General features: G+C 53.7%; 1 protein-coding gene across 11 annotated transcripts in view; it reads left to right on the top strand.

Moving 5' to 3' along the window:
• The window catches only part of SLC38A10 (solute carrier family 38 member 10), a 41,064-nt gene that overhangs the window by 2,594 nt on the left and 14,915 nt on the right, over window positions 1–23,555 (top strand). For all 11 annotated transcript variants that reach the window (XM_086355319.1, XM_086355318.1, XM_086355316.1 and 8 more), the window contains exons 2-10: window positions 568–685; window positions 5,472–5,517; window positions 6,320–6,413; window positions 6,631–6,774; window positions 7,643–7,767; window positions 10,347–10,449; window positions 11,268–11,450; window positions 13,696–13,807; window positions 14,657–14,763. In XM_086355319.1, coding sequence (XP_086211445.1) covers window positions 568–685; window positions 5,472–5,517; window positions 6,320–6,413; window positions 6,631–6,774; window positions 7,643–7,767; window positions 10,347–10,449; window positions 11,268–11,450; window positions 13,696–13,807; window positions 14,657–14,763 — 1,032 coding nt within the window. The remainder of the gene's footprint in view (window positions 1–567; window positions 686–5,471; window positions 5,518–6,319; window positions 6,414–6,630; window positions 6,775–7,642; window positions 7,768–10,346; window positions 10,450–11,267; window positions 11,451–13,695; window positions 13,808–14,656; window positions 14,764–23,555) is intronic.

The raw sequence follows: 23,555 nt of genomic DNA, 5'->3' as shown, positions 1-23,555 counted from the left end.
GCATGCAGGTCTGTGCATGAACACATGTTTTCATTTCTTTTGGGTAAATACCTGCGAGTGCAATTGCTGGTCAGATGGTGAGTGTCTGTTTAACTTATAAGAAAGGCGTAGATGTCACTTTTAATCTCTTCCTTCCAGAATGTGTTTATCACTCGTAGCTGTTGATCCAAGTGGCTGGAAGGTGGCTTGCTGTAGGGTGTCTGCAGGGAACTGGGGAGACTGGCAACCCCTCACCATTCCTTGAGACCCTGGGAAGGAAATGGGGTCCCTGGTGCTCTTTTGGGGACATGTATACGCTTTATGTCCCTGGACAGAACGTGTTGACCACTCCATCCAGGAACTGTTACCCATTGGCGTGGGGACAAAGTAGAGCTGGGGCCTCAAGTCTAGGGAGCGGGGGCCGAGGGGAGGGCTTTTGGTCATTGCTTGTGCTATTCACCTGTGTTCAGCGTGTGAGATAACGATGCTGGGTAGTTTTATTTTGTTCAGTTTAGTCGCTCAGTTGTGTCCGACTCTTTGCGACCCCATTTGTTTTGTTAACATCTTTCTTTTCTCCCAACACTCCAGTGTGGCATTGTCCTGGGGGCCTTGCTCTTGGCCTTCTGTTCTTGGATGACGCACCAGTCCTGCATGTTCCTGGTGAAAGCTGCCAGCCTGAGCAAGCGGAGGACTTACGCTGGCCTGGGTGAGTGCATTGCCTCCCTGAGAGGGGCGGGACCTTTCTCAGCACCTTCTTAAAAAGCGCAGCGTCTGGATCTGGGGGTGTGGGCCTTAGTCTTTTAAGTACTTTTCTTTCACTTTATTCTTTTTTTTTGGTCATGCCGCACAGCATGAGGGATATTATTTCCCTGACCAGGGATCGAACCCACACCCTGTGCACTGGAAGCATAGACTCTTAACCACTGGACCACCAGTGCTTTATTCTTTATTCTACTTTATTCTTAAAGAGTCCTTTGAGCAGCAATTTCTTTTCTTATTTTAAAATTTAATGCAGTTAAAAAAAATAAAGCTGTTAACATCAACACGTTTTAAAATTGAGTTAATGCTTGTCCTCCTGCCTTCTCTTTATGCACATCCACACAGAGAGGCCCCTCCCGGTTCAGGCAGCCTTGGCAGCTTCTGCTCCTATGCCTGCGGCCCCAGAACCTTCCTTCCGAGCTGCCTGACCCAGATATTGCTGCACGTCTCCACTTTGAATGCCATGGGCAGCCTGTCCTTGGGCTCAGGCTTGTAGCGGCAGCAAGTCATCAGCTCCTCCGCTGCACCCTCTATGTCCGGTTGCTGTTGGTTGCAGTTTTGTTTCCTCTAGTTCTTTCTTCCTTTGATTTCAGCTGAGGCAAAGAAGGCTGTGCTTTCCACCTCGTTTCAGTTTGATCTATTTCCTGGGCAGCCTGTCTCTGAGGGCAGGGCCCCCACTCTCCCGCCCGCCTCAGGCTGGTGTGTGAAGGCTGCATTCTGTCTGCCACCTCGGACCTTTCGACTCCACGTTGCATTCTGGGGATATGTGGTGTGGGTGTTGAAATTCCAGTACACGTGGTCTCAGAGGCTGCCCTATGCACGTCTGGGGAAGACTCCCATCCTCTGGCTGGGACCCCCTGACCATCCAGCTGGTGTGTGGCCCGGATGCTGGGTCCGCTCGCAGAGGCCCCAGTGGGCCCTCGGCTCCCAGCTCTTACAGCAGGGAGGAGGTGCCGAGAGGAAACGGTATGCAGGGTTCCCAGGGCCAAAGAAAATAAAAACACCTGTGAGCCCCACGCGTGGGCTTTTGGCAGCGTGACCTCTGGTTTCCTTCCAGTCTGCCTACTTTGCATTGGCACTGAGATACTCACATTTGTTCTGACCTCAAAACTGAAGGACTGCTTCCTTCTCTCTCCGTTCTGATAAGAGTGGTGCTGTCAGACTCTTTCATTGCTGTTGGAGTCACGTGGGGAAGTGAAATATAGTGGCTAAATTTGACTCGCTCCCATGAGACCAAGTTCTACTTGGGATGATATGTGCACCAGGGCAGGTCCCTTCCTCCCTCTGCGAGGCTGTGGCTTTTGGGGTGACTCTTTCTCCCTGCTCAGGGTTCCCACCAAATGCTTGGCTGTGCCCTGAAAGAGGGTGAGTGACCCTGGACTGGGGAGGCTGTGGTTTTTGACAGCTGTCCATCTGAACATTCTTAGAAAGTTCTTGAGAAGGCAGACTGGTTTGACGAGGTGTGAAAGATGGAAGAAAACCACCCGTGGACACCCGCCCGCGTGGTTGGCTGGGGCTCCTACCTTTACCTGCTTGTGGTGGCTGCAGCCCAGTTCTGACTACCCAGAAGCAAAAAAGATCTGAAACCACCTGTGGTCTCTGATTACGCCTTTGGTACCAAACAAGATGGTGCATTTGTGTGACCTCCCACAGTCCCCCCAGGCCCAGCCTGCAGCATCAGCTGCCCTTTGTCCTGGCTCTGTCTTGGCACCATCTCTGACATGGAGAGACCCCCCCCCACTTGGAAAGGAGCCCTACACAGGACGAGATGGGAGTCTCTGGAACCCTGTGGACCAGCAATCTTCCCACACCTCCTGGGCCATTTCCACTGCTTGTAGGTCTTCTGTCCTCCTCTTCTCCTGGCCCAGAGCTTGTGCTGCTGCCAGAGAGGGTGGCCTGGGAGGAGAGAGCCCACTGCATGCCAGTCCTGCAGGCCCGGGACAGATGGCCTCTGTCCGCGGAGCCCCCAGCACCACATGTCTGCTGGGCCCGTGGGCATCAGACAGCTGGGGGTGGGGGGTGGGGGGTGGGAAATGGACAGGCCTGGAGACAGTGCATTGCAGGGTGTGGAAGCTGCTGAACGGCAGAGGCGTCCTCAAGAGATAACCTTTTTAAGCCCTCCGCGCTCCAAGAACGGATGAGTGGTTTTTTCAGGTTTGAGTCTGCGACATTTCTCAGTTTCGTTCATCCCTGGAAGTGACCACAGGGCTGCCCTCCCTGTCCTGGCCTGTGCGTAGGCATCACTGGAGAATGAACTTCGCCAGTCTGGGGAAATACAGCCCTGGTGTGTCTTGTGTTTTCTGTTGGTGTTTTGTGTGTGTGTTTTGTGCTGTTCTGTTCGCTGCTTGTAGACCCAGTTCTGTGAATTTTATCTACTTTTTATCTGCTATTCCTTTGCCTTGTGTGGCTGACTTTCAAGTAGACTTTTCAAACCCCATTTTCAGAAGATATACAGTTATACCAGATAGTCAGCTGTACCAAGAAGTCATGGCCCCACGAGGCCACTCTGACCCGGGCCCTGCCTGCAGAGGTGACCAGGCCTTGCTGCCGCCTAGTAGCACTCAGTCGTGTGCAGCAGCTGCTCTGGCACCGCGTCTGTGGTCCTGTCATCTGTCCGCCCAGGTTTCTGTGGCCCTGGTAAGCCTGCTGCCCGATCATGGCTGGGTGGGGCCTGCAGAGGGCCTGTCCCTCCCTGCCTGTCCCAAGTTGTGTGACCTGCACCTGTGGATACTTGGCTTGGGAAATGAGGGTCATAAAACCATCCTTTCTGACACCCAGGATTCTCTGCATTCCCCACCCCTTGTTTATCCAGCAAATGGTCATCATACCTCCCAGGCAGATGGCAGCGGGGGTCAGGTGGCTGGCTCTGGGGAGGGTTGGGTTGAGGTCACTACCCTCTGCGTGAATAGCACAGTTTGGTGTGTGCTTCCCCATCTCTGCCCAATAAGTGGAGGCTGTGGACTGTGGGCAGAGAGTGTGGGGTAGGGCTGGGGTCCCGAGTTCCACAAGGTGGCCTGAGAGTCACTTCTGCATGCCCAGCGGCCACAGAGCCGTGGGCCCGGCTGTGGCCCCAGGAGAAAGCCCTGAGCCAGCCTCTCTGGGGAGACTGGGGAGCCCCTCCTGACAGCGCTCCCGGCTGCACACCTGGCAGGAGTGCCAGCTCCAGGTCCCCACGGGGCCCAGCCCATGAGCTGCAGCGAGCCTGCTGCAGGTGGAGAGGGGAGGGCCGACCCAGGAGCGTGGGGAAGGGACCTGCCTTCTTGGAAACCATCCAGCAGATGCCGCCCAGCCTCGTGGGGCAGATCTGGTGCTGTGGTTCCGGCCCAGAGGGGCGGGAGGGCAGTCTCTGGCTTGCCAGGCAAGAGGCTGAGGGCTGGACACTTGGAACAGTGTGTGGTGTGTGTGTAGGTCTGTCCAGGCTGAGAACTGGGCGGGAACCACAGGCCTTCTCAGTACAGGCAGCGCCTCGGGGGCAGCCGCACTAGAATCGTACCTCTGGGAACCGGTTGAGTCTTTCTGGGTGAAAAGGTGCCGCCTCATGACTTTTCTCTGGCTTCCTAGAGCAACTTTAGTTGCCTTTGTCCAGAATGCGGGTGTGTTCTGGAACTCTCTCTGGCAGGGTACTCTGAGCACTTAGAATATGCTGTAGATGCTCAGCTTCCTTTTGGAGAAGGAAAGGAATGGGATGGCTGGGCCCCAGCCACCTTCACGTTAGGGGCACCAGACTGTGTGTCTTAGAGGACCCTGAGGTGCTCGTGTCCGTGTGGTAGTTGGACAAGCCCGGAGGCCGGAATGACCCCCCGTTTGCTTCCCAAGGCCACCTGCCCGTGGCCGTGTAGCCCAGGGGTTCCATGTTCACTGGCTTTTGGCAGTGCTGTGCTTTTTCCTGAGTAGTTTGAAAGTAAAGTATTGTTTTTTTGGACTCGTTCACATCAGGCGGCCTGCGTGTTCCCTGCTCTCTGGTCTCCTGCTCTGCCCGTGTGAGGGAGAGGGCTGTGCTGTCACGCGCCCCCTCCTGCTTGCTCCTGGGGGATCAGAGCTTCTCTCAGCCCTCGTCTGGCTCACCACGGGGCTGGGTTGCAGGGGTTCCCGGCCTCTGTGAGGTCCAGGGAGGGGCCTGCTGAGTCAGCTCTTAATCTCTCCTCTGCTGGAAACAGCTCCACTGTCAGGAAGGACAGGCAGAGGGGCTCCTCCAGGCTTGCGTGCACTTGTCCCCTCGTGTCCCAAAGTACCTTGCTCGAGATTTTCTGCTAAAACCACAGAGTGAACATGAAGGCCCTTAGCCAGGTCCCTTTGTTATGACTGGGAAAACCTGTGCTGGGGCTGGGCTGACTGCCCTCCCTGGGCACCCCCCACCCTGTCCCGGGCAGCCCCTGACCCAGGCAGGTCTCCCTCAGCCTCCTTATTGGCAGCCTAGCTTGCCCAGAGGGAAACTGCTGCTTCCCTGGGACCGTTTTTCTTTTCTTTTTTCTTTCGTTTTCTTTGTGGATGTGTGAGTGTGAAAAGTGACCCACCCTAGTTTTGTTCTTATTTTCAGTGATTCTTATTTGTTGAAGGTAGATCTGAAAAAAGCACGGGACCAAAATTTCAAGTATCCCCTTATACCCATAGAACTCCAGACCCACAGGTTTTTGTCAGATTGCCTTTCACAACTTTTACTGGTAATATTTTTACTGATGTGCTTCTCTCACTTTAGACTGAGCATTCATTCTCTTTTTCCCTCCCTGCACTAGCATTGCACGCCTACGGGAAAGCAGGGAAGATGCTGGTGGAGACCAGGTAGGTGGCGCCGTTCTATTGGGGGTAATTCTCTCTGTCCTTCACTTGTGACGAAAGAGAAACAGGAGGGTTGTTACACAGGGAGCCGGATGTTTCAGACGTGGATTGGTCCATAGCTTAAAATATTTCTCTGAAGTGTTACTTACTAAATAGTTGAAAGTTTAATTTATTGTACCCTTAAAATGATTAGTGTCAAGCCTAAAAGCCTTATTTAAGTCTTACTAAGAAAAATATAAAAATGGAAAACCCGAGCATAGCGAGGGGGGTGCTCCCTCGGTTGTACTTCATCTCTGGGTTCTGTTCCTGAAATCAGATGCCTGCCCCCATCCCGCCCCTTGCCCCGAACACAGTTGCATAAAGGTGGCATTAAACTGGAAATGTCATATTCTCCCTTTGGAGTAAAATTTTATGAGATGAAAAAAAATGGCTGAGAAATTGCACTTTTAGGCTTCTAAATTAGGGAATTGCAAACTGAAAAGAATAACCCTTTTCTGAAGCAGTTGATTGTTCTTTTAACTTGTCTGAACATCACAGTGCATTTTTGTACCACCTGAAAGAACTTTTAGAACCTCCTGCTGAGAGAAAAAAGTAATACCACATAAAGAAAAGTTTAGTGTTGCTCAATATTCATTCTGAGTAAAATAGCAAACTCCACAGCCAAACCCTGGAAACTGTTGAATGTCGACACCATGTCTCCCGTTTGACCCCTCCCTTGGGTTGTTGCGTGTCAGCGGCCAGGGGAATGCGGGTGCGACTGGGACCCCCAGTGCTCAGCTCTCAAGCTTGCCCGCCTTCCTTGCAGCATGATTGGGCTGATGCTGGGAACATGCATTGCCTTCTACGTTGTGATTGGCGACCTGGGGTCCAACTTCTTTGCTCGGCTGTTCGGGTTTCAGGTAAGGACATCTGCAGGTGTGTGGTACGTCGGAAACCTCACGGCTGCTTGCGTGGCAGCCCGGGGACTGTTTCAGTCCACATCTTGGATGGGGAGCGGTGGGAGGGGCTCTGAGACCAGCACGCCAAGAGGCGAAGCGCGCTGGGCCTCAGTCAGTCCCGGGGCTCGGGGTGGGAAGCTCGGGCCGTCCGTGGGCCAACGCCTGGCACTCCGCCCAGGTCACGGGCACCTTCCGTATGCTGCTGCTCTTCGCGGTGTCCCTGTGCATCGTGCTCCCGCTCAGCCTGCAGAGGAACATGATGGCCTCCATCCAGTCCTTCAGCGCCATGGCCCTCATCTTCTACACCGTGTTCATGTTCGTGGTGAGTGTCGGGCCGCCAGCTGCCACTGAGGTTGACGGGAACGTGACGTAGAATCTGCCACAGGAGCCTGGTGGCCAGATGGGGCCGCAGGGGAGGGGAGCGCTCTGAGGCAGGGAGTGAAAGCGTGATGCTCCCCAGTTCACGGAAGACCTTTTATGTGGGCTTTGTGGCCAAGAGTCAGGAGGCCAGCCTTTTGTCACAAGGGGTGAGAGCAGTTGTTGTCTAACGAGTGTTTATCACTGACTGTTGAGGGGGCAGGGGGGTGCAATCCGGAGTTGATACTCAGGGCGCCCCTTGGGAGCCCCTGGGCCTGAGCCCCTGACCACTCCGGTGGGAGCAGAATGGGAGAGTCTGTGCAGTGGGTTCTCCTTAGAAGACTGAGCCCCGGGTGGTGTCTCCAGTGCCCCTCGGCTCTGAGGGCCAGCCCAGTGACCCTTCCTCTGCTTCTCCAGGCAGCCCTGTCCTTGATGGGTCTGTCTTTTAAATTATGTCTGCGCAGGACTGGCAAGGACCTGCCAGCTTGGGGGACTGTCCTGACCTGGAGGCAACTGGGGTGGGCACAGCAGGTGGGCCTCATTGCTTACCATCTGCAGCCCTGGATGGGCAGCCGCCCCTGGTGCCAGGAAGCCCCACAGCTCCTCTGGGTAGCACCTGGCCAGCTGGTGGCACAGCAGAGAGCCGAAACCCCGGGGCCACGCACCACTCCCAGCCCTTCCGGCTCCCCCAGCCCCTCTGGCTGGTGGCACCAGGCTGCACTGTGCGGCGCCTGCACTGTGGTGACGGCCACCTTGGTGCCCTGCCCGGCCCTGGCCCGAGTCCCGCCTGTGTGTGCTGCCCTGTGCTGAGCTCCGCTTCCTTCTCCTCGCAGATCGTGCTCTCCTCCTTCAAGCATGGCCTTTTTGGTGGGCAGTGGCTGCAGCGGGTCAGCTACATCCGCTGGGAGGGCGTCTTCCGCTGCATCCCCATCTTTGGCATGTCCTTTGCCTGCCAGTCGTAAGTACCACCTGCTCCCGGGGCCCTGGGGGTGAGTGTTACAAGGGGAGGCTGCCATCCTGGGAGCAGGAAGCACCATTTCCTTCAGTGGGTGATCCAGGACACGAGGAGTAAGGTGTTCTTCACTGTGGCCTCTCCCTGCTCCGGGTTCAGGGCGGGAGTTCTGTGTTTACCAGAAGAGAAATTGACTTTGTTCCTGAGATGTGTTGCCGGCACTGTTGGCGACAACGCCCAGTTTGCCAAATCCCCCACGAGCAGAGTTGGCTGTGGGGAGCAGCTCAGCCCCGAACCATCTGACTCACAGAGTCCCGAGCGTTTTGCCAGAATTTAGCTATTCGTGTGAGAATATTTAAGAGGGGATTGCACAAACATTGACTTCAGACTGCTGCTGGGATGCTTTCAGAGGCGCGCGTGTGTGTGTGCCTGCGTGCGCGCACACGTGTGTGTGGTTGAACAGGCGTGCGCTCTGGCACTTGGGGCTCTGTAAATGCAGAGCAGTGATTTCCATAATTCCAGCAGCCTTACCTTCTCCACCAAATGACAGGAGCCTACGATCCATGCCAGGTTGGGTGGTAACCTTGCTCAAAAGAGGCGTAAGTCTGGCCGGGACAGGAAAGGACCATCGGTGGTGGGGGTCTGGCAGAGCAGCCCCCCGCAGCTCCACGGGCATGAACCGTGCCAGTTGTAAACTAACGTGACAGATGAGACTTGTGTTTACACCCACACGCGAGATCCAAATCGTCGTTTCCCACTTCTCATCTCGCTTGGCAGCTCGGTTTCCGCCAGAGCACACTCCACTCTTGCTGTTTAGCGTCCCTGTTAGAGCTGGTGACAGAAGCTACATGCTTTTGCCGTGTACCTAGTTACCGATTGTCCTTTTCTCCTGTGGCTTTGGTCTGGCTTTCCGGTGGGGGCTGCTCTGTCATCAAGTGGGTCTCTTGGGCTTGGTTCTCCGGTTGAGTTATGGGTTCCGGAGGGGGGCGGGTTGTGAGCTCACATTCTGTCTGCCCCTCATGGAAGGCACGGGGCCTGGGGATGTGCCCACATCCCCTGGGGAGTGGAGCCGAGAGGTCCAGAGCTGGGGCTCTTCCCCGCACATCTGGCCCTGAAGCGCATAGGCTGGGAGCCCTGCTGCCCTTGCCAGGTGGCCATGGGCCCCGCTGCGTGGCTGGTCTCCCCACCCTGGATGGACTGGGCCTCCGCTGGGCCATCAGTGTGCGGCCCTCCCTGGTCTGACTTCGAGGGAGAAAAGTACAGGGCGGCACAGGACCAGCAGGCCCCCAGCGCAGCTCAGAGAGAGCAGGGAGCGCGTGGAGGCCCAGGCTGTGCGGGGGCAGGTGGACACCTCTGACTCAGGTAAACTGAGTCACGGGCTGCTCGGTAAGATGAGCAGGTGCTCTGCAGGTGCCACAGGCAGGATTGAGGAAGGCGAGCACCACAGCCTTGCCACACCCATCCATCCCCACATGTGGGCACAGCCCCTCCCCTCAGTGGCTCCTGGCAGGGGCTTCTCCCCGTGTGTGCTGGGGATGCCCCTGTCCTGAGATCTGGTGCTGGGGCTCCCTGGTGTGGCCCTGGCCCTGACCCTAGGAGCTGGGCAGTCCCTCTGCAGGTCCTCTGCCGCCTCCCTAGTCTGCATGGGTGTATGTGCCCGTGGCCGCGGACTGCCCCCTCTGTAGCAAGGAGGTAGGGACAGCTGTCCACGGTGACTCTTGCCCACCAGCAGTGGCCAGTGGGGCAGTGTGCAGGGCCAGGGACGGTGCCCGCTTCTGCCAGCCAGGCCCCCCCCATCCTTGTCATTTGCTGTTAGTAACATTAGCGGGTCCTCTTTGTTCTCCTTTCACTTTTTTTTAAGTTGGTTTTGGGGTTTGGCTGCGCTGACTGTCGTGCTTTTCACTTAACATCCTGCTGCGCCCCCTCCCGGCCTCCCATGCGGCGTGACCGCCGGCCCCGGCTCCCTGGGTGCCACGCCTGAGCCCTCAGCACAGCGTCCCCCTGCTGTCTCTTCTCAGGGCTGCACAGGGCACCCGCCCCTCCCTGTCTGCCTCCGTGTGGCTCACCTCTCACAGGTGCCGGCTCCCTGCCTGCCGTTTTCAGAGAGCCCACGTGGACGCATCCATCCCTCACCCTGCAGTGCTGCCCTGCTGGCCCTGGGCTGTGGGGCTGCAGCCGCTCTTTCGTCCCAGAGCTGGGTCCATGCCGGCTCTGAGCCCCTCACTGAGGCGCTGAGATGGGCAGGCGGCCCGGCTTGTTTGTTTAACTTTCCATTCTTTTGACAGCGACGCTCTGAACCGCTTCCTGCTTCCCCTGTAAACACGGGCTGCTTAGCCCAGCCCGGAGCTCCCCGGAGCGGTCACGCTCCTGCTGCAGTGGAACAAACGGCCTTTCATCCTGTGGCACTTCTGAAATGTTTACAGAGAGTGCATGCGGGGAACGCGCCGAGTGCCGTCCGTAGTATTGTGTGAGCCCAGCCTCGGCGCTGGTGGCGGCTGGCGTCGTGGGAAGGCAGGTGCTGGAGACTCGGCTGGGGGCCTGGGAGAGGTGACTCGGCTCCGCGAAGTCGCTCGTTATTTTTACAGCCAGGTCCTGCCCACGTACGACAGCCTGGATGAGCCATCAGTGAAAACCATGAGCTCTATCTTTGCCTCCTCCCTCAATGTGGTCACCACCTTCTACGTCACGGTAAGAGCCCTTTCATGCCCCTTCCCCTCCCCCAGCCCCTCCAGTCCCCAGTACAGCCCTGTCCTTGCTTCTTCCCATCCCGGCAGCCGAAGGGCAGCTCTGCCCCTCCACTCAGCACTAGCATTGGCAGGGATCTGACTCTCCAGGTGGTGTTGGTGTCCCCATCCCTGGAGGAGCGTGGGCACCTCAACCCAGGGCCTGGAGCCTCCGCACGACCTCTGCTGACTCACTGTAGAAAGGTGGTGCAGCAGTGAGAAATTCGAGAAATAGCAGAGAAAGAAAATCACAAGTTCCAGCCCGTAGATGCAGATGCAGTTCATGTTTCAGTAGATGTTCCCCTCCAGTCTTCTTAATTCTCTTCATTGTTTTTTTACATGTCATATAGAGTTATAAATTCTTTGAGAGTCTGACTTGTTCTCCTGAACCCTGTGGTTCCGCCACTCTTGTCGGTTTTTCCGAATGGTCCATCAGATTGTTGTCCATTCAGCCTGTGGGGACAGCAGTTTACCCCTCGGTTCCCAAGTTTGGGTTTTGAGCCACATTAAATCCAGCCCCTCCGTGGGGCTCGTGGGGCATGCCTCTGCTCACTTTCCAAGCAGGCAGCTCCCTTCTCTTGGTGCCTCGCTGTCCAAGCAGGGAGAAGCCACGTGGGACTCTCACCTTCAGGGCTTCCGCCTCTGCTCATCAGAGAGGACTTGTATGAGTCAGGAGCTGGTGGGCCTTGGTCCTGCTTCAGCTGCTCGTGACAAGGTTCCAGGCCATTCCAGAGAGGGTGTGCCTCTCCCACCACACGTCCCCTGCTGTTGGTCCCCCTGCAGGTGGGCTTCTTCGGCTACGTGAGCTTCACCGAAGCCACCGAGGGCAATGTGCTCATGCATTTCCCCTCCAACCTGGTGACTGAGATGATCCGTGTGGGCTTCATGATGTCCGTGGCCGTGGGCTTCCCCATGATGATCCTGCCGTGCAGACAGGCCTTGAACACTCTGCTCTTCGAGCAGCAGGTAAGGTGCTCAGGGCCCTCGGATGGCGTTCTGCCCAGAATCCTCCCTGTCCTGGCCTCAGTTACATTGTCCTCCAGTGGCTTTTGCTAGTTCCTTATTTTTCTGGGCAGTAGCAGGCAGAGCTTTTTCTAGTAAAAAATCAGAAACTCCAGTTAAAATGAAATCTTTTAATAGGGATTTTTTTTTTTTAAACCAACCAACTTTGGAGAAAAGAGTGCCAGATCAGCCAGGTTGATTCCTGAAGGAGACGTGGAGTCAGGCTCAGCGTCCAAGCAGCTTAGGCCCATGTTCTGTGACTGCCCTGCTGTCCCTCGTTGGAGGAGTAGTGGGAAATCGGGGGCTTGCTGCAGCATGAACCCATGGGAGAGGAGCAGGTGGGAACTCAGGAGAGCCGGCTTGACTGACAGGCGTGTATAATGGCCGGCCAGGTGGGCCGATCGGTGCTGGGGTCAGGCTACCGTTCTCTTTAGGTTTGTGTACCAGAAGGTTTGAACAGTTTGACAGAAGACATCTGAGCCCTGAGAGAGGCTGTTTCGTCTGCTGTCGTATGTGTAGGCTGGCTCCACGTAGTCCTGCGCGAGCAGTTTTCAAATGTACAGTTGGAACCCAGACTCCCCCGCTAACTGCTGCCCAGCTGACAACAGGTGGTACAGGTGTGGTAGCTCATGCCCCAGGGCAAGGGCATGGGGTTGGCCCCGTCTCTCTGTGGTGGTTCTTGTGTTCCTGCCCAAGTCCTTGAGCCTGGTCTATGGTGTCAGCCAGGACTCCTGGTGGTCAGTTGAACTGCTTAGGCCACAGAGGCGGGGAGGGGAGAGTCCAGCAGGCAGGCAGGGAAGGTGGCTACTTAGGACAGCTGGAACCAGGCTTGTGGTCTAGAGGCTGGCACGTGGTCAAGTCAGCCTCCCTCGGATTCTGCCACCAAGGCCAGCACCTTGAGGCAGAGCCCCTGCCCTGAAAAGCTGGCTGCCTGACCCTTGCCCTTGTTGGGTGTCCAGGTGCCTGGACACCACGCGAGGCTCTGTCCCCTTGGGGGCACAGCAGGCTAGCTCATGGAGCCCTGGGGTCCTCGTTTGATGCACATGTGTGCTTCATATCTGAGAAGCATTTGTGTCTCTGTATGTAACCCATTTTTATCATTTTTAAAATTAGAAAATTAGTACCGGTGACAAAGGCAATGTTAACTCAAGTGGAAAGCTTACCTGCATGTCTCCATCCTCACGCGAATGACCTTCTGCTCCCCTCAGCGTCTGTGTGCATCTCTGCAGATTTCCTCTCGCTGCATTATCTCTTGTCTCCACTCCACATGTATCCATAGAAACCCCCAGTGTCACTGCGCCCTTGCTCTCACCTCCTAGTCGTTGCTTGACGTCTCCTGGTCACCCTTGACCTTTCACAGATAACTCCTGTGACCCCTTGATGCACGTAGCTGCTTGTTTCTTCTCCTCTTAGAGTGTTTCCTGGGGAAATTTCTGCAGGATGCTGAGCCAGAAGGTGTAGACCTAACACCCTCCCTCTCTAGTCTGTTCTGAGAAAGCCACCATTGCAAGTCAATTCTGGATGTTGGGTGCCTCCAAACTGTAGCTCGAGAAGGGTTGAAGCTTCACTTGAGTGGTGTTTTCCTAGCCCAGCAACAGTAATCACGGTTGGCCCCTCCTGTGTGCACAGCGCTGTTCTAGAAGCTTCTCTCCCGTTACCTCCCACCACAGCCTGATGAGATGCTTCTGGTGCCTCTGTGCCTTTGGGTGAGAGGCTGAGCCTGAGATGGTCTCTTGGGCTTGACTGTAGCATGTTGTGACTTCTCCCCTTGTCTTCTTCCTGGACGCACCTGCTGGAGGCAAGGATGGCAAAGCTGAGCATGTCTGTGCACATGGGGGCCCACCGCACCCTGAAACTGCTGCGTGTTACTGTGAGTGGGGCTGTGTTCTGCCTCCTGTGCTATGCGGCGCTTTTAAAAATCTCTGTCACAGCACTGCTCTAAAGGGAGGACGGAAGGATTTGTTCCAAGTTTCTCAGAACGAAGTTACCCCCATAGCTGCTGTGAGGAGCAGCCTGGGCCTTCTGAGGCTCCAAGCTTCTGGTTGCAGGGTCACATTCAGGCACAGCTGCCTGTGCTGGGAGCGCTCATCCACCACCTCACAGGCCGACCCACCTAGGGTGTTGGCAGAGCCCTTTAGGGACGTGCTTACAGGAGAGTAGAGAGGAAATCAGTCATTTCTAAATCTTGTTTTTATTTTCTTTCATATAGCAAAAAGACGGGACCTTCGCCGCTGGAGGCTACATGCCGCCCCTGCGGTTTAAAGCCCTCACCCTCTCAGTTGTGTTCGGAACCATGGTCGGTGGAATGATGATCCCAAACGGTAAGGCGGGGGGCTGCTCCAGTGACCGGCCTCCCACCGGCTTACCCCGCCCTGCCCGACCCATCCTGCTGTTGTGCGCCCCTGCCTCTTCGGTGTTCAACCAAGACACTCAGAGTCTTGCCACCGTCCTCTCTGGTCAAAAAAACAGGTCCAGAGACTCTTGGGTGGTCTTTTCTTTGACGCCCTGAGAAAGGCTAGGGAGAAAACGCTGCAGCTTGATGGGACCACAAACACATGGGTAGAGCTGCGGTGTGGGGTCCAGGCCTGAGGTGCGAGTTAGCGGTTACCAAGCAGTTCCTTCCTTACTTCCGACTCCTGATTTTGTTGACACGTCACTGAGGGAAAAGGGCAGGGCCCTGCTCCAGCACAGAGAAAGCTTATTGTCCTCAGACATCCAGTGGGCCCCACATGCCCTCCAGGAGCAACCCCGAGGCCCCCACACTCCTGGCTTCCCCACAAACCAGGACAGGCTCTGCTGGGTCACTTGCTGGGCACCAGGTGGGGTGATGTAAGATGAGCTGGCCCAGCGACCCCCGCTGGGTGCCCGGACACTACAAGGAGCCAGAGCAGCGATGTGGGCCCCGCCGCATGGGGCAGGCGGTGCTGTTAAGCTCACCTCGCTGGCGGGGAAGCCGAGGTTCAGAGAGGGAGGGCTCGCCTGAGGCCCCGGCCCCACGCAGCCCTTCATCATGATGTCAGGGTGGACAGCCCCGCTGTCTTTGTGAGCACAGCAGGCTGTGCCCTGCTCCTCGCTGCTGTCCAGCAGCACGTGCAGAAGGGTCCTTGTGGGAAGACAGCTCCTCACTCTGCTCTCTGGAAGCTCACCCCTGCCTGTTGCGCTCTCGCCAGTGGAGACGATCCTGGGCCTCACGGGTGCCACCATGGGAAGCCTCATCTGCTTCGTCTGCCCGACGCTGATCTACAAGAAGATCCACAAGAACTCACTTTCCTCCCAGGTGCGCGTGGCGCTCTCACCCCACTCCTGGCGGGCTGGGTTGGGCAGAGCGGGAGGGCATGTTCTCTGATGGCTACTGGAACTAGTTGTATTCCTTACACAAAAGGATCGTGGTCCCACAGGTCTGGGAGACGTGGGTCTACGCCATGGTGAGCAGCCTTACACCCCAGGTACACCCCAGGGCCGCCGAACTGAGCCAGGCTTATCTGAGTGTTAAGTACTGAACAGCTTTTCCCTGCCTGTCTGTCTGGTGACTGGATTATCCGTGTGTGCCTCTTGTGTTCCATGACCCTGACTCCATCCTCTGCTGAGGTCACCCGCAACTGTCTTGCTAGGGACTGTGGGTTTTTTTTTTAAATTTATTAGGCTGACCCGGGTCTTAGTTATCTGACATGTGGGATCTTTAGTTGCAGCGTGCACGATCTAGTTCCACGACCAGGGATCAAAGCCAGGCTCCCCTGCATTGGGAGTGTGGAGTCTTAACTGCTGGACCATCAGGAGAGTCCTTGGGGACTGTCTTGTTGGCGTCGCCTCTCCAGGCTTTCACTATTATGGACAAAGCCACAGTGAATATGTGTGTACACAAGCATTTCTATACATTTGAGAAAGTACTGTAGGAAGCTACCTGGGTCTGGGATCCCTGTATCAGAGAGCAGGAGCTTCCCCTCAAGGACCCATGTGCAGGTCGGCCCTGTAGCTCCGCGACTGAGCTCAGCCTCTCCTCTCCATTGGCCCGAGGGTGATGGCAAGTCTTGGCTTCCCTGGAGTGAAGGTGGGCATTTCTCTTTCCATGAACTGTCTGTGCTTTTTGCTCACCTTTTATGGAGTTGTTGAGCTTTTGGTAAATTCTTTGAGAACATAGTATACGTAAGGCAAAGCACATAAATCTCACATACAGCTTGATATATGTGGGCTAAGTGAAATGAAAAATGTGAGTGTTTGTTGCTCAGTCATGTCCGACTCTTCAGGACCCCATGGACTGTAGCCCGCCAGGCTCCTCTGTCCATGGAATTCTCCAGGCAAGAATACTGGAGTGGGTAGCTATTTCCTCTTCCAGGGGATCTTCCCAACCCAGGGGTCAAACCCAGGTCTCTCAGATTGCAGGCAGATTGTTTTCCATCTGAGGCACCAGAGGGTGTGGCTAAGTGAACACAGTCACAGAACCACCTCAAGGGCAGATACAAAATATTCCAGCACTCGAAGCTTCCCTGGGGTGCCCTAGTCTTTCCTCCACAGAGATTACTGCCTGTCTTCTTATGTTTTGGAATAATTTTGCCTGCCTTTCAAGTTAGTAAAAATGGAGCCTCACAGGAAGTATTGGTGAGTGTCTGGCCGCCTTCCTTAGCTTCACGCCTGAGTTCCCAAGTTACTGGCTGGGCGGCCAGGGGTGGTCTGCCCATCCTCCCTGCCATATGCTTCTCCACGTAGGAGTCTGGTCACCCAGAGCTGAGTGTCCCGGGTGGGCTGCTCCGCCCGTTTCTTCTGGTGCAGCCCGTGTGCACTTTGGTTGGCAGTTCTCTTAGGTGTGGAATTGTCGGGTCCCGGCGTTATGTCTGTCCAGTTTTGGTAGATGTTTCCAGACTTTACCCGGTTTTCCAAAGTGGTCCTCGGGCACCATATTGGAATTTTAGTTACATTGACATTTACAGTCCCTTTTTCAGTCTCTAGCCCTTCCTCTGGATATATAGCAGTACCTCATTTGGGTTTTAATTTGTGATTTTCAGGTGACTGATGACATTGAACACCTTTTCATGCTCTTGTTAGCTGTGTGGGTTTCTTCTTTTGTGCCTTTTAAGTCTTGCCCATTTTTTATCTATGAGTTGTCTTTTTCTTATTGATTTGTGGAGGTTTGTTAAAGATTTGAGATACAAGACTTTTTTCAGACATGTATATTACAAATGTTTTCTCTGACTCTTGGCCGCCTTCTCACTTTCTTCTGATCAGCAGATATTCTTAATTTTAGTGTAGTTCAGTTTTTTGAGTTTTTCTTTTGCTTTGTGCTTTAAAAAAATTTTTTTTTAAAAATTTGACTGTACCTGGTCTAGTTCCCTGACCAGGGATCAAACCTGGGCCTTCTGTAATAGCACAGGATCTTAGCCACTGGATCACCAGGGAAGTCCCTTGCTGTGTGCTTTTGATGTACTATTTAAGAAATTTTTGCTTATCCCCAGGTCCTGAGGACAGTGTACTCTGTCATATTGTAGAAGCTTTTTATTTTCTCTTTCACATTTAGATCCATGCCCATCTGGAGTGCCTGGTGTGTGGCAGGGGTCAGGGGTCATGTTCTGGGTGGCTGTCCAGTTGAGCGGCACCCTTTTGCTCCGGCACCATTGTGGTCAGTTACCTGTGTACGTGTGAGAGTGGGAACTCCCGTCACTGGTCTGTCCATCTCTCCCACACTAGAGCTGCCTGTGTTGATTGCTGAGGCTTGTAATGAGTCTTGATGCTGGCAGCTTTATTCTTCTTTAGGGTGGTTTTACCTATAATTAGTCCTTTGCATTTCCAACTCAATTTTTTTTTAATTAAAAAAAAAAAAATTTTGGCTGCACCGTGAAACACGTGGGATCTTAATTCCCCAACCAGGGATTGAACCCATGCTTCCTGCAGTGGAAGCCAGGAGTCTTTAACCACTGGGCTGCCAGGGAAGTCCCCCAACTCAGTTTTAGAAGTGGCTTCTCAGCTGTTGGTGTTTGACTGGGGTTGCATCAAACTGTCGATTGAAGATTGACATCATCATTCACTTTGCGACTTTTCCTGATTTCCATCCTTATTTCTCCTTTCACCAGTGGCTTATTTATTTAAACACTAAAATTTTAATTTTTCCTAGAACAGCATTAAGTAACAAACAAAAAACACTGTAATAAGTTGGGAGAGAAACCACAGAAAAAAGGGAAAACATCTTAGTACTTTTAATGGTACTGTTTACCTGATTTTTGGATCAAAGACCCCACGTCTTTATTTTTCACTGGTCCTCCATATTAGGTAACCAGCCTTGCTCTTGACTGCCCTGCGTCTTTTGAGGCAGGTCTCAGACCTTTCCTTATCGGAACCCCCTCCGTCTGCAGCCCTCTGGGGACTCCATCTGATTTCCACCAGTGGTTTCTATAGATTTCCAAACTTTGGGGGATTTCCTGGTACTCTTTTTGATTGATTTCACACAGTTCCAGTGTGGTTAGAGAACCGAGCTGAAGAACTTCAGTCCTCGGACGTTCGCTGGGCCCAGCAGGTGGTTGACTCCAGCAGATGTTCAGCTGTCTGGCCGTCTGCAGTTGTTGGTGCAGAGCGCATCCCATGTGTGGTTGGGTTGAGTTTGCTAACTGTGATTTTTTTAGATTTTCGTGTATTCTTACTGATGTTTTAATCTCCTTGTGTGTCAGTTATGAGAAAGGTGTGACGGTTTCCATTTGAATCACTTAAAGGTTCGTGTATCTTTTAGTTCTATCAAGTTTTGCTTTTTGTCCTGAAGCTATGTTACTAGGAGCTTACAGTTTTCAGATGGTTGTATCTTATTAACCTGACCCTTTTCTGGATGAAATGTCCCTTTTTGTCTTTGGAGATGCTTTTCTCCTTAAAGCAGCCTTGTCTGATACAGTGTAGCTAATCCGGGTTTGTTCTGGGTTTATAGTTGCACGATATCGTTTCTGTTATCCTTTCTCATTTGATGTCTCTGTACCTTTATATTTAAGGTTATGTCTTGGGTAAGAGCATATAGTTTGCTTTTGTTTTGTTTTGATCCAATCTGTTAATAGGAGTGTTTAAGACTGTTTACAGTTAATACCGATTTGGGGGGTGGGGATTAAAGCTTCCGTCGCACTCTGTTTTTTATTTGTCCCATCTGTTCTTTTTTCTGTTTCTTTCTTTCTTTCTCGCTGCCTTTTGGATAAATAGCATTTTAAAGTATTTGTTCTCTATTCTCTTAGCTGGTGTTGTACATTTCTGTTCTGCTAGTGGTTATACGAGGCAGTTTAATATGAATCCTTGGTTTATTAGAGTTGACCATACATTAGTTGTTTTTCTTTTACTAATTCCCAAATGAAGTAACCATCCAACAATATTTTAACTCCATTTATCTTTGTCTTCGGCCTTCAGTGCTATTGTTTTTATGTGTTTTAATTTTACGTGTATTTTAAACATTACAAGACATTATTTCTGTTTTTCGGATAGTTGATGTTTGTGTATTTTGGTCCTTTGCACCCTCTTGGTTTTCTGGGGCCTGGTCCCATCCCCTGGTGTGCTTGGTAGTTTATGGAGGTGGGTGTGAGAAATCGTCCCTGGATGATGATGTCTTGTGTCCAGCAGACAGAGGACAGGCAGAAGGCCTTGTGTCCACTTGTGAGCAATCTATGTCAGGTTTGCCTTGACTCCTAGGGTGTAGCCCTTCCTGAGTCTCAGCTCGATCACCCGCAGGTTGCTAAATTCTCTGCTTAGCTTTCATCCTCTTGGCAGCTGATCTCTGCACGACTCGGCGCAGCTGGTGGCTGGCACGTGCCTTGGGGAGAGCTGCTCACAGAACGTGGGTGCCTCCTGGAGGGTTCCTCTTCTACAGGATCCAGTTCTGGCTGTGGGGAGCCTGGGGCTTGCCCTGTGTGTTTGCCGGCTCCAGGTTCCTGCTCTTCTGTCCTGGTGCTCATCACTGCTGGCCAGGAAAAGCCTGCCCTGGTGGGTGGTGCTCGTCTCTGTTCTCTGGATTCTCACTCCTCAAGTCTCAGCCGCCGAAGCGGTTCACCCGTGCCTTCAATTGAAGATTTTAGTGACTTTTAGGAACTCCTTATAATATGAGGCAGTTAGTTCATTACCTGCCAAATGGCAAATGTTTTCCCCAGTTTGTGAAGTCCCAGTGTTTTAGTTTATCAGACTCTTTTTAGGAGAGAAAAAAGTCATTATTAAAATGACCCTTCTACGCCGGTGTTATTTTAAGAAATTTTTTTATCAGTTCCTGTAGTAATTCCAGAACTTCATTTTTCCATTTAAGTCTCTTACTTTTTTTTTTTTTCCTGTGCCACATGGCACGTGGGATCTTAGTTGCCAGACCGGGGATTGAACCTGTGCCCCCTGTAGTGGAAGGGTAGAGTGGTTACCCCTGGACCACCAGGGAAGCCCCCCATTTAATCTTTGCCTCATCTGTCTTCTCTTTTGGTGTAAGAAGCGAAGTAGGCAGCCTCAGTTTTTTCTAGATGACTGCCTAGTTGTCCGAACGCTGTGAATCCGTCACTGGTATGAAATGTTACCGCTTCTGTGTATTAAACTCCTGTGTGCATTTGGGCTTGTTTGGGACTTGTATTTTAATTTCCTGCCTGTTCTGTCCAGTGATGTAGCCATCCGTACTGTTGTAATTACCCAGCCTTGCAATGGTACTCCCTTGCCTTGTCGTGTGGCTCTGAAAATGTTTTAATTCTAATCTCTCTTCTTTCATTAATGATGTTTCTGGTTGTTCTTGATGACTTTCTGTTTTTTTGGCTGCGCCACACGGCTTGCGGGATCTCAGTTTCCTAACCAGAAATTGAACTCAGGTCATGGCAGTGAAAACCCAGCATCCTAACTACTAGGCCACCAGGGAACTCCCTGTTTACTTTCTATGTCAATGTTCCAATCAGCTGATCTGACTCCTAACAAAAATAAATCCACCTTTTTGGTTTTGGTCTACTTGGAATTCACTGCAGCTGTAGATAAATTTAGGAAGAATCATTCCCTTGATACTCCGGCTAATCTGCGGAGTGTATTTGTGAGCCTCCCAGTGTGATAATGGGGTGTGGCGTTCAGTTGTCACGGCTGCTCTCAGCCCACCTTCCCCGTCTCCATCTGCTGGACCAGCTTCTGTCTGCTACGTGTGCCGGGGGTACTGGGACCTCCCTTTCCTCTGGCTTTTCCAACTGTTTGTACATAGGGAGGCTGTAGATTCTCATTTATTGATGTTTTACCCACTGACCTTACGGCCTCTCTTGGTAATTTCACCTCCCCTTTCTGGTTGTTTCTCGTCTATGTCGTCTTTTGCCTCTCTCCGTGGCACTGGGGGGTGAGGGGCCAGCTCATTGTCTTCCCAGCTGAGCTGGGACAGCTTGTAGTGTTGAATCGTCACATGTAATGCTGGCTTCGGCTTCATGTACAGAAATGAACATGCGCATTCAAACGCCCCCGTGTTTCTGTAGACGTGAACACACTTAGAATCACGTTAAAGCGGCATCTCTCCGTGCCTGTTTTAATATGGATTGTTAAAACTGGAAAGCACATTGAATCATATTAACTGCTTTCTGACCATGTGCAGAGAAGATGGTAGGTTTCCCCACTGGACTTGGTGTTCTGGTGAGGTGCACTGTGGGTCAGTCCTGGGTGGACCATCTGACTGGGGCATACCGTTTGTATGTGTTGCTGTTTTACTTCTGAATGTGGAGTTTTCATGTTTTGAGAAAAATGAGCTTTGCAAGGGGCACACTCAGAAATGTAACTGGAGTCTGGTGCACAGACCTCGGGCCTGGAGGGCACCCGCTTGGGGTGTGTCCCTGCTTTCCCGGGAGCCTGGCTGCTGCTTTCCTGGATGGCACAGACCTGGTGTCAGCCTGAGTCCACTTGCCCCACTTGCCTGAGTGTTGCCGGCACTGAGGTGCTTGTTCCTGGCCTTGGCCCTCCAGAAGAGGCAGGGAAGGTGGGGGGGCGCAGGTTATGGACCCATTGTAGCTGTGCTGGAGAAAGGCACCAAAGGGTGTTCTGAGAAACATCCTCAGAAGCATAAGTAGTGGCCGTGGAAACACTACTGGTCCTCAGCTAGGTGAAAAGAAACCTTACCTGCCATCTCCAGTTCATCCTTTATGTTGAAAATTCAAGAACTTGGAGAAGCTCTTCAGTGGGGCTGAGTTAGAGGGGTGGGTTTGCCACGTGGAATTGACACTGTGGCTGGGAGCCAGCAGGGGGAGCAGGGCCGCCTGGAACTGGCGGCTGCTGGGAGGCAGTGGAGCCCTGAGCCAGAGCTGCACCAGCCTCCACGGGAGGGTCCGGAGGTGCCACTGTGCTCCTGAGACAGGGATGTAAGTGCCCACTGGGACCTCACCCAGAATGTGACGCCTCTGCCTCAAGGCTGGGGTGCCTGCCATGCCCTGATCACACTGCACTGAAGACCTGGAATGGGGTGCACGCGGCAGGTACCGGAGCCCCTGCCTCGAGGTGTGAGCTGTGTTTGAACGTGCACGTCTTCAGTCTCAGGTGTGAGCAGTGAAGGGGGACGCCTTCACTCTGGCTCGGTGCCTCTCTCGTGTTCTGAGTTGGGGGTCCCAGCAGTGAAGGGGGACGCCTTCACTCTGGCTCGGTGCCTCTCTCGTGTTCTGAGTTGGGGATCCCAGCAGTGAAGGGGGACGCCTTCACTCTGGCTCGGTGCCTCTCTCGTGTTCTGAGTTGGGGGTCCCAGCAGTGAAGGGGGACACCTTCACTCTGGCTCGGTGCCTCTCTCGTGTTCTGAGTTGGGGGTCCCAGCAGTGAAGGGGGACGCCTTCACTCTGGCTCGGTGCCTCTCTCGTGTTCTGAGTTGGGGGTCCCAGCAGTGAAGGGGGACGCCTTCACTCTGGCTCGGTGCCTCTCTCGTGTTCTGAGTTGGGGGTCCCAGCAGGCTGGGGGTCCTGGGGTGTCGCCCGTGGTCCCCGGGCCAAGTCCGTGGTTTTGTCATAAATACCGCGGCTGAGACGTCAGGATGTATTTGCATTTCTCCTCCTGGCGGCTCTGTAACTGGTTAAGAAGAACAGAAGTCAGGGTTGCGTGATTAGATGTCTAGTGCACTGGGTTCGCTCACCAGTCTTGTCCCATTTGGAAGCAGCTCTTGGACTTGCAGAAGTTATACCTGAAAGATGGGTTTTGCAGGCACGAGCCCCTCCTGTCCCTGTCCTGAGGCCGTGGCAGCCCGGTACCCCTGCTGGCTTCCACTGTGTCATTCCATCACGGCTGGTTGGCGTGGTGCAGACCTCGGCTGTGGACCCTTCTTCTGGGAGCAGCATCTCTTTCTTGCAGAACTTTTGGGAGATGGGTGGTCATCCCTGTTCACACACGTGTGGCCCTCAGCCTTCCACACTTCATGGCAGAGCGGCGACCCGCAAGTTCTGGCCTCTTGTGACCTTGGGGCCTCCCGGATGCCTCAGGCCTTTGGTGGGGCTGGGGGTGGGGCGGTCTGTAGTTAGCGCATACTTGTCATGGCTGCCCCAGGGACTTGGGCAACACCTATGCCCTTTGCAAAGTTGGGCCCAAAGGGCTTCACTGGTGGCTCAGAGGTAAAGAATCCCCCTGCAATGCAGGACACCCAGGTTTGATCCCTGAATGGGGAAGATCCCTGAAGGAGGAAATGGCAACCACTTCAGTATTCTTGCCTGGGAAATCCCATGGACAGAGGGGCCTGGCAGTCTACAGTACACAGGGTCACAAAAGAGGCAGATATGACTTAGCGACGAAACAAAGTCCGGCCCACCTGGAGCATCTGCCATGGGGGCGTGTTCCTGCCCTGGTGTGGACTATCACCTCCCACACGTGCCTGCTGGCGGACTGCGATCTGGTCACTGCAACAGCCCGTGGACCTAGATCCCCTCAGCATCGGGCATGGCCCTCCCACATCCTCACCGATGCCGGCCTGGCATTAATCCTCTGCTCTCTTCAAGCGGGGGTGGCTTTGGCTCCCCTGCCTGGGGGGGTTTTCATGGACCTGTGGCGTTTCTTTAAAAGAAAGGGTTAGAGTGGAGAGCTGGGATCTGTTATAACTGCTCTGGTGGGGCCAGTGGGCTGCTCACGCTTAAGACAGTGGTCGGCTGGCGAGTACCCTACAGA

The sequence above is a fragment of the Bos grunniens genome, chromosome 19 (assembly GCF_055505025.1).
Source record: "Bos grunniens cultivar Pamir isolate PY7600 chromosome 19, Bosgru_T2T1.0, whole genome shotgun sequence".
NCBI classification, from domain to species: domain Eukaryota; kingdom Metazoa; phylum Chordata; class Mammalia; order Artiodactyla; family Bovidae; genus Bos; species Bos grunniens.
The sequence above is the reverse complement of the archived record's forward strand: the minus strand, read 5'-3'. Positions and strand labels throughout refer to the sequence as shown.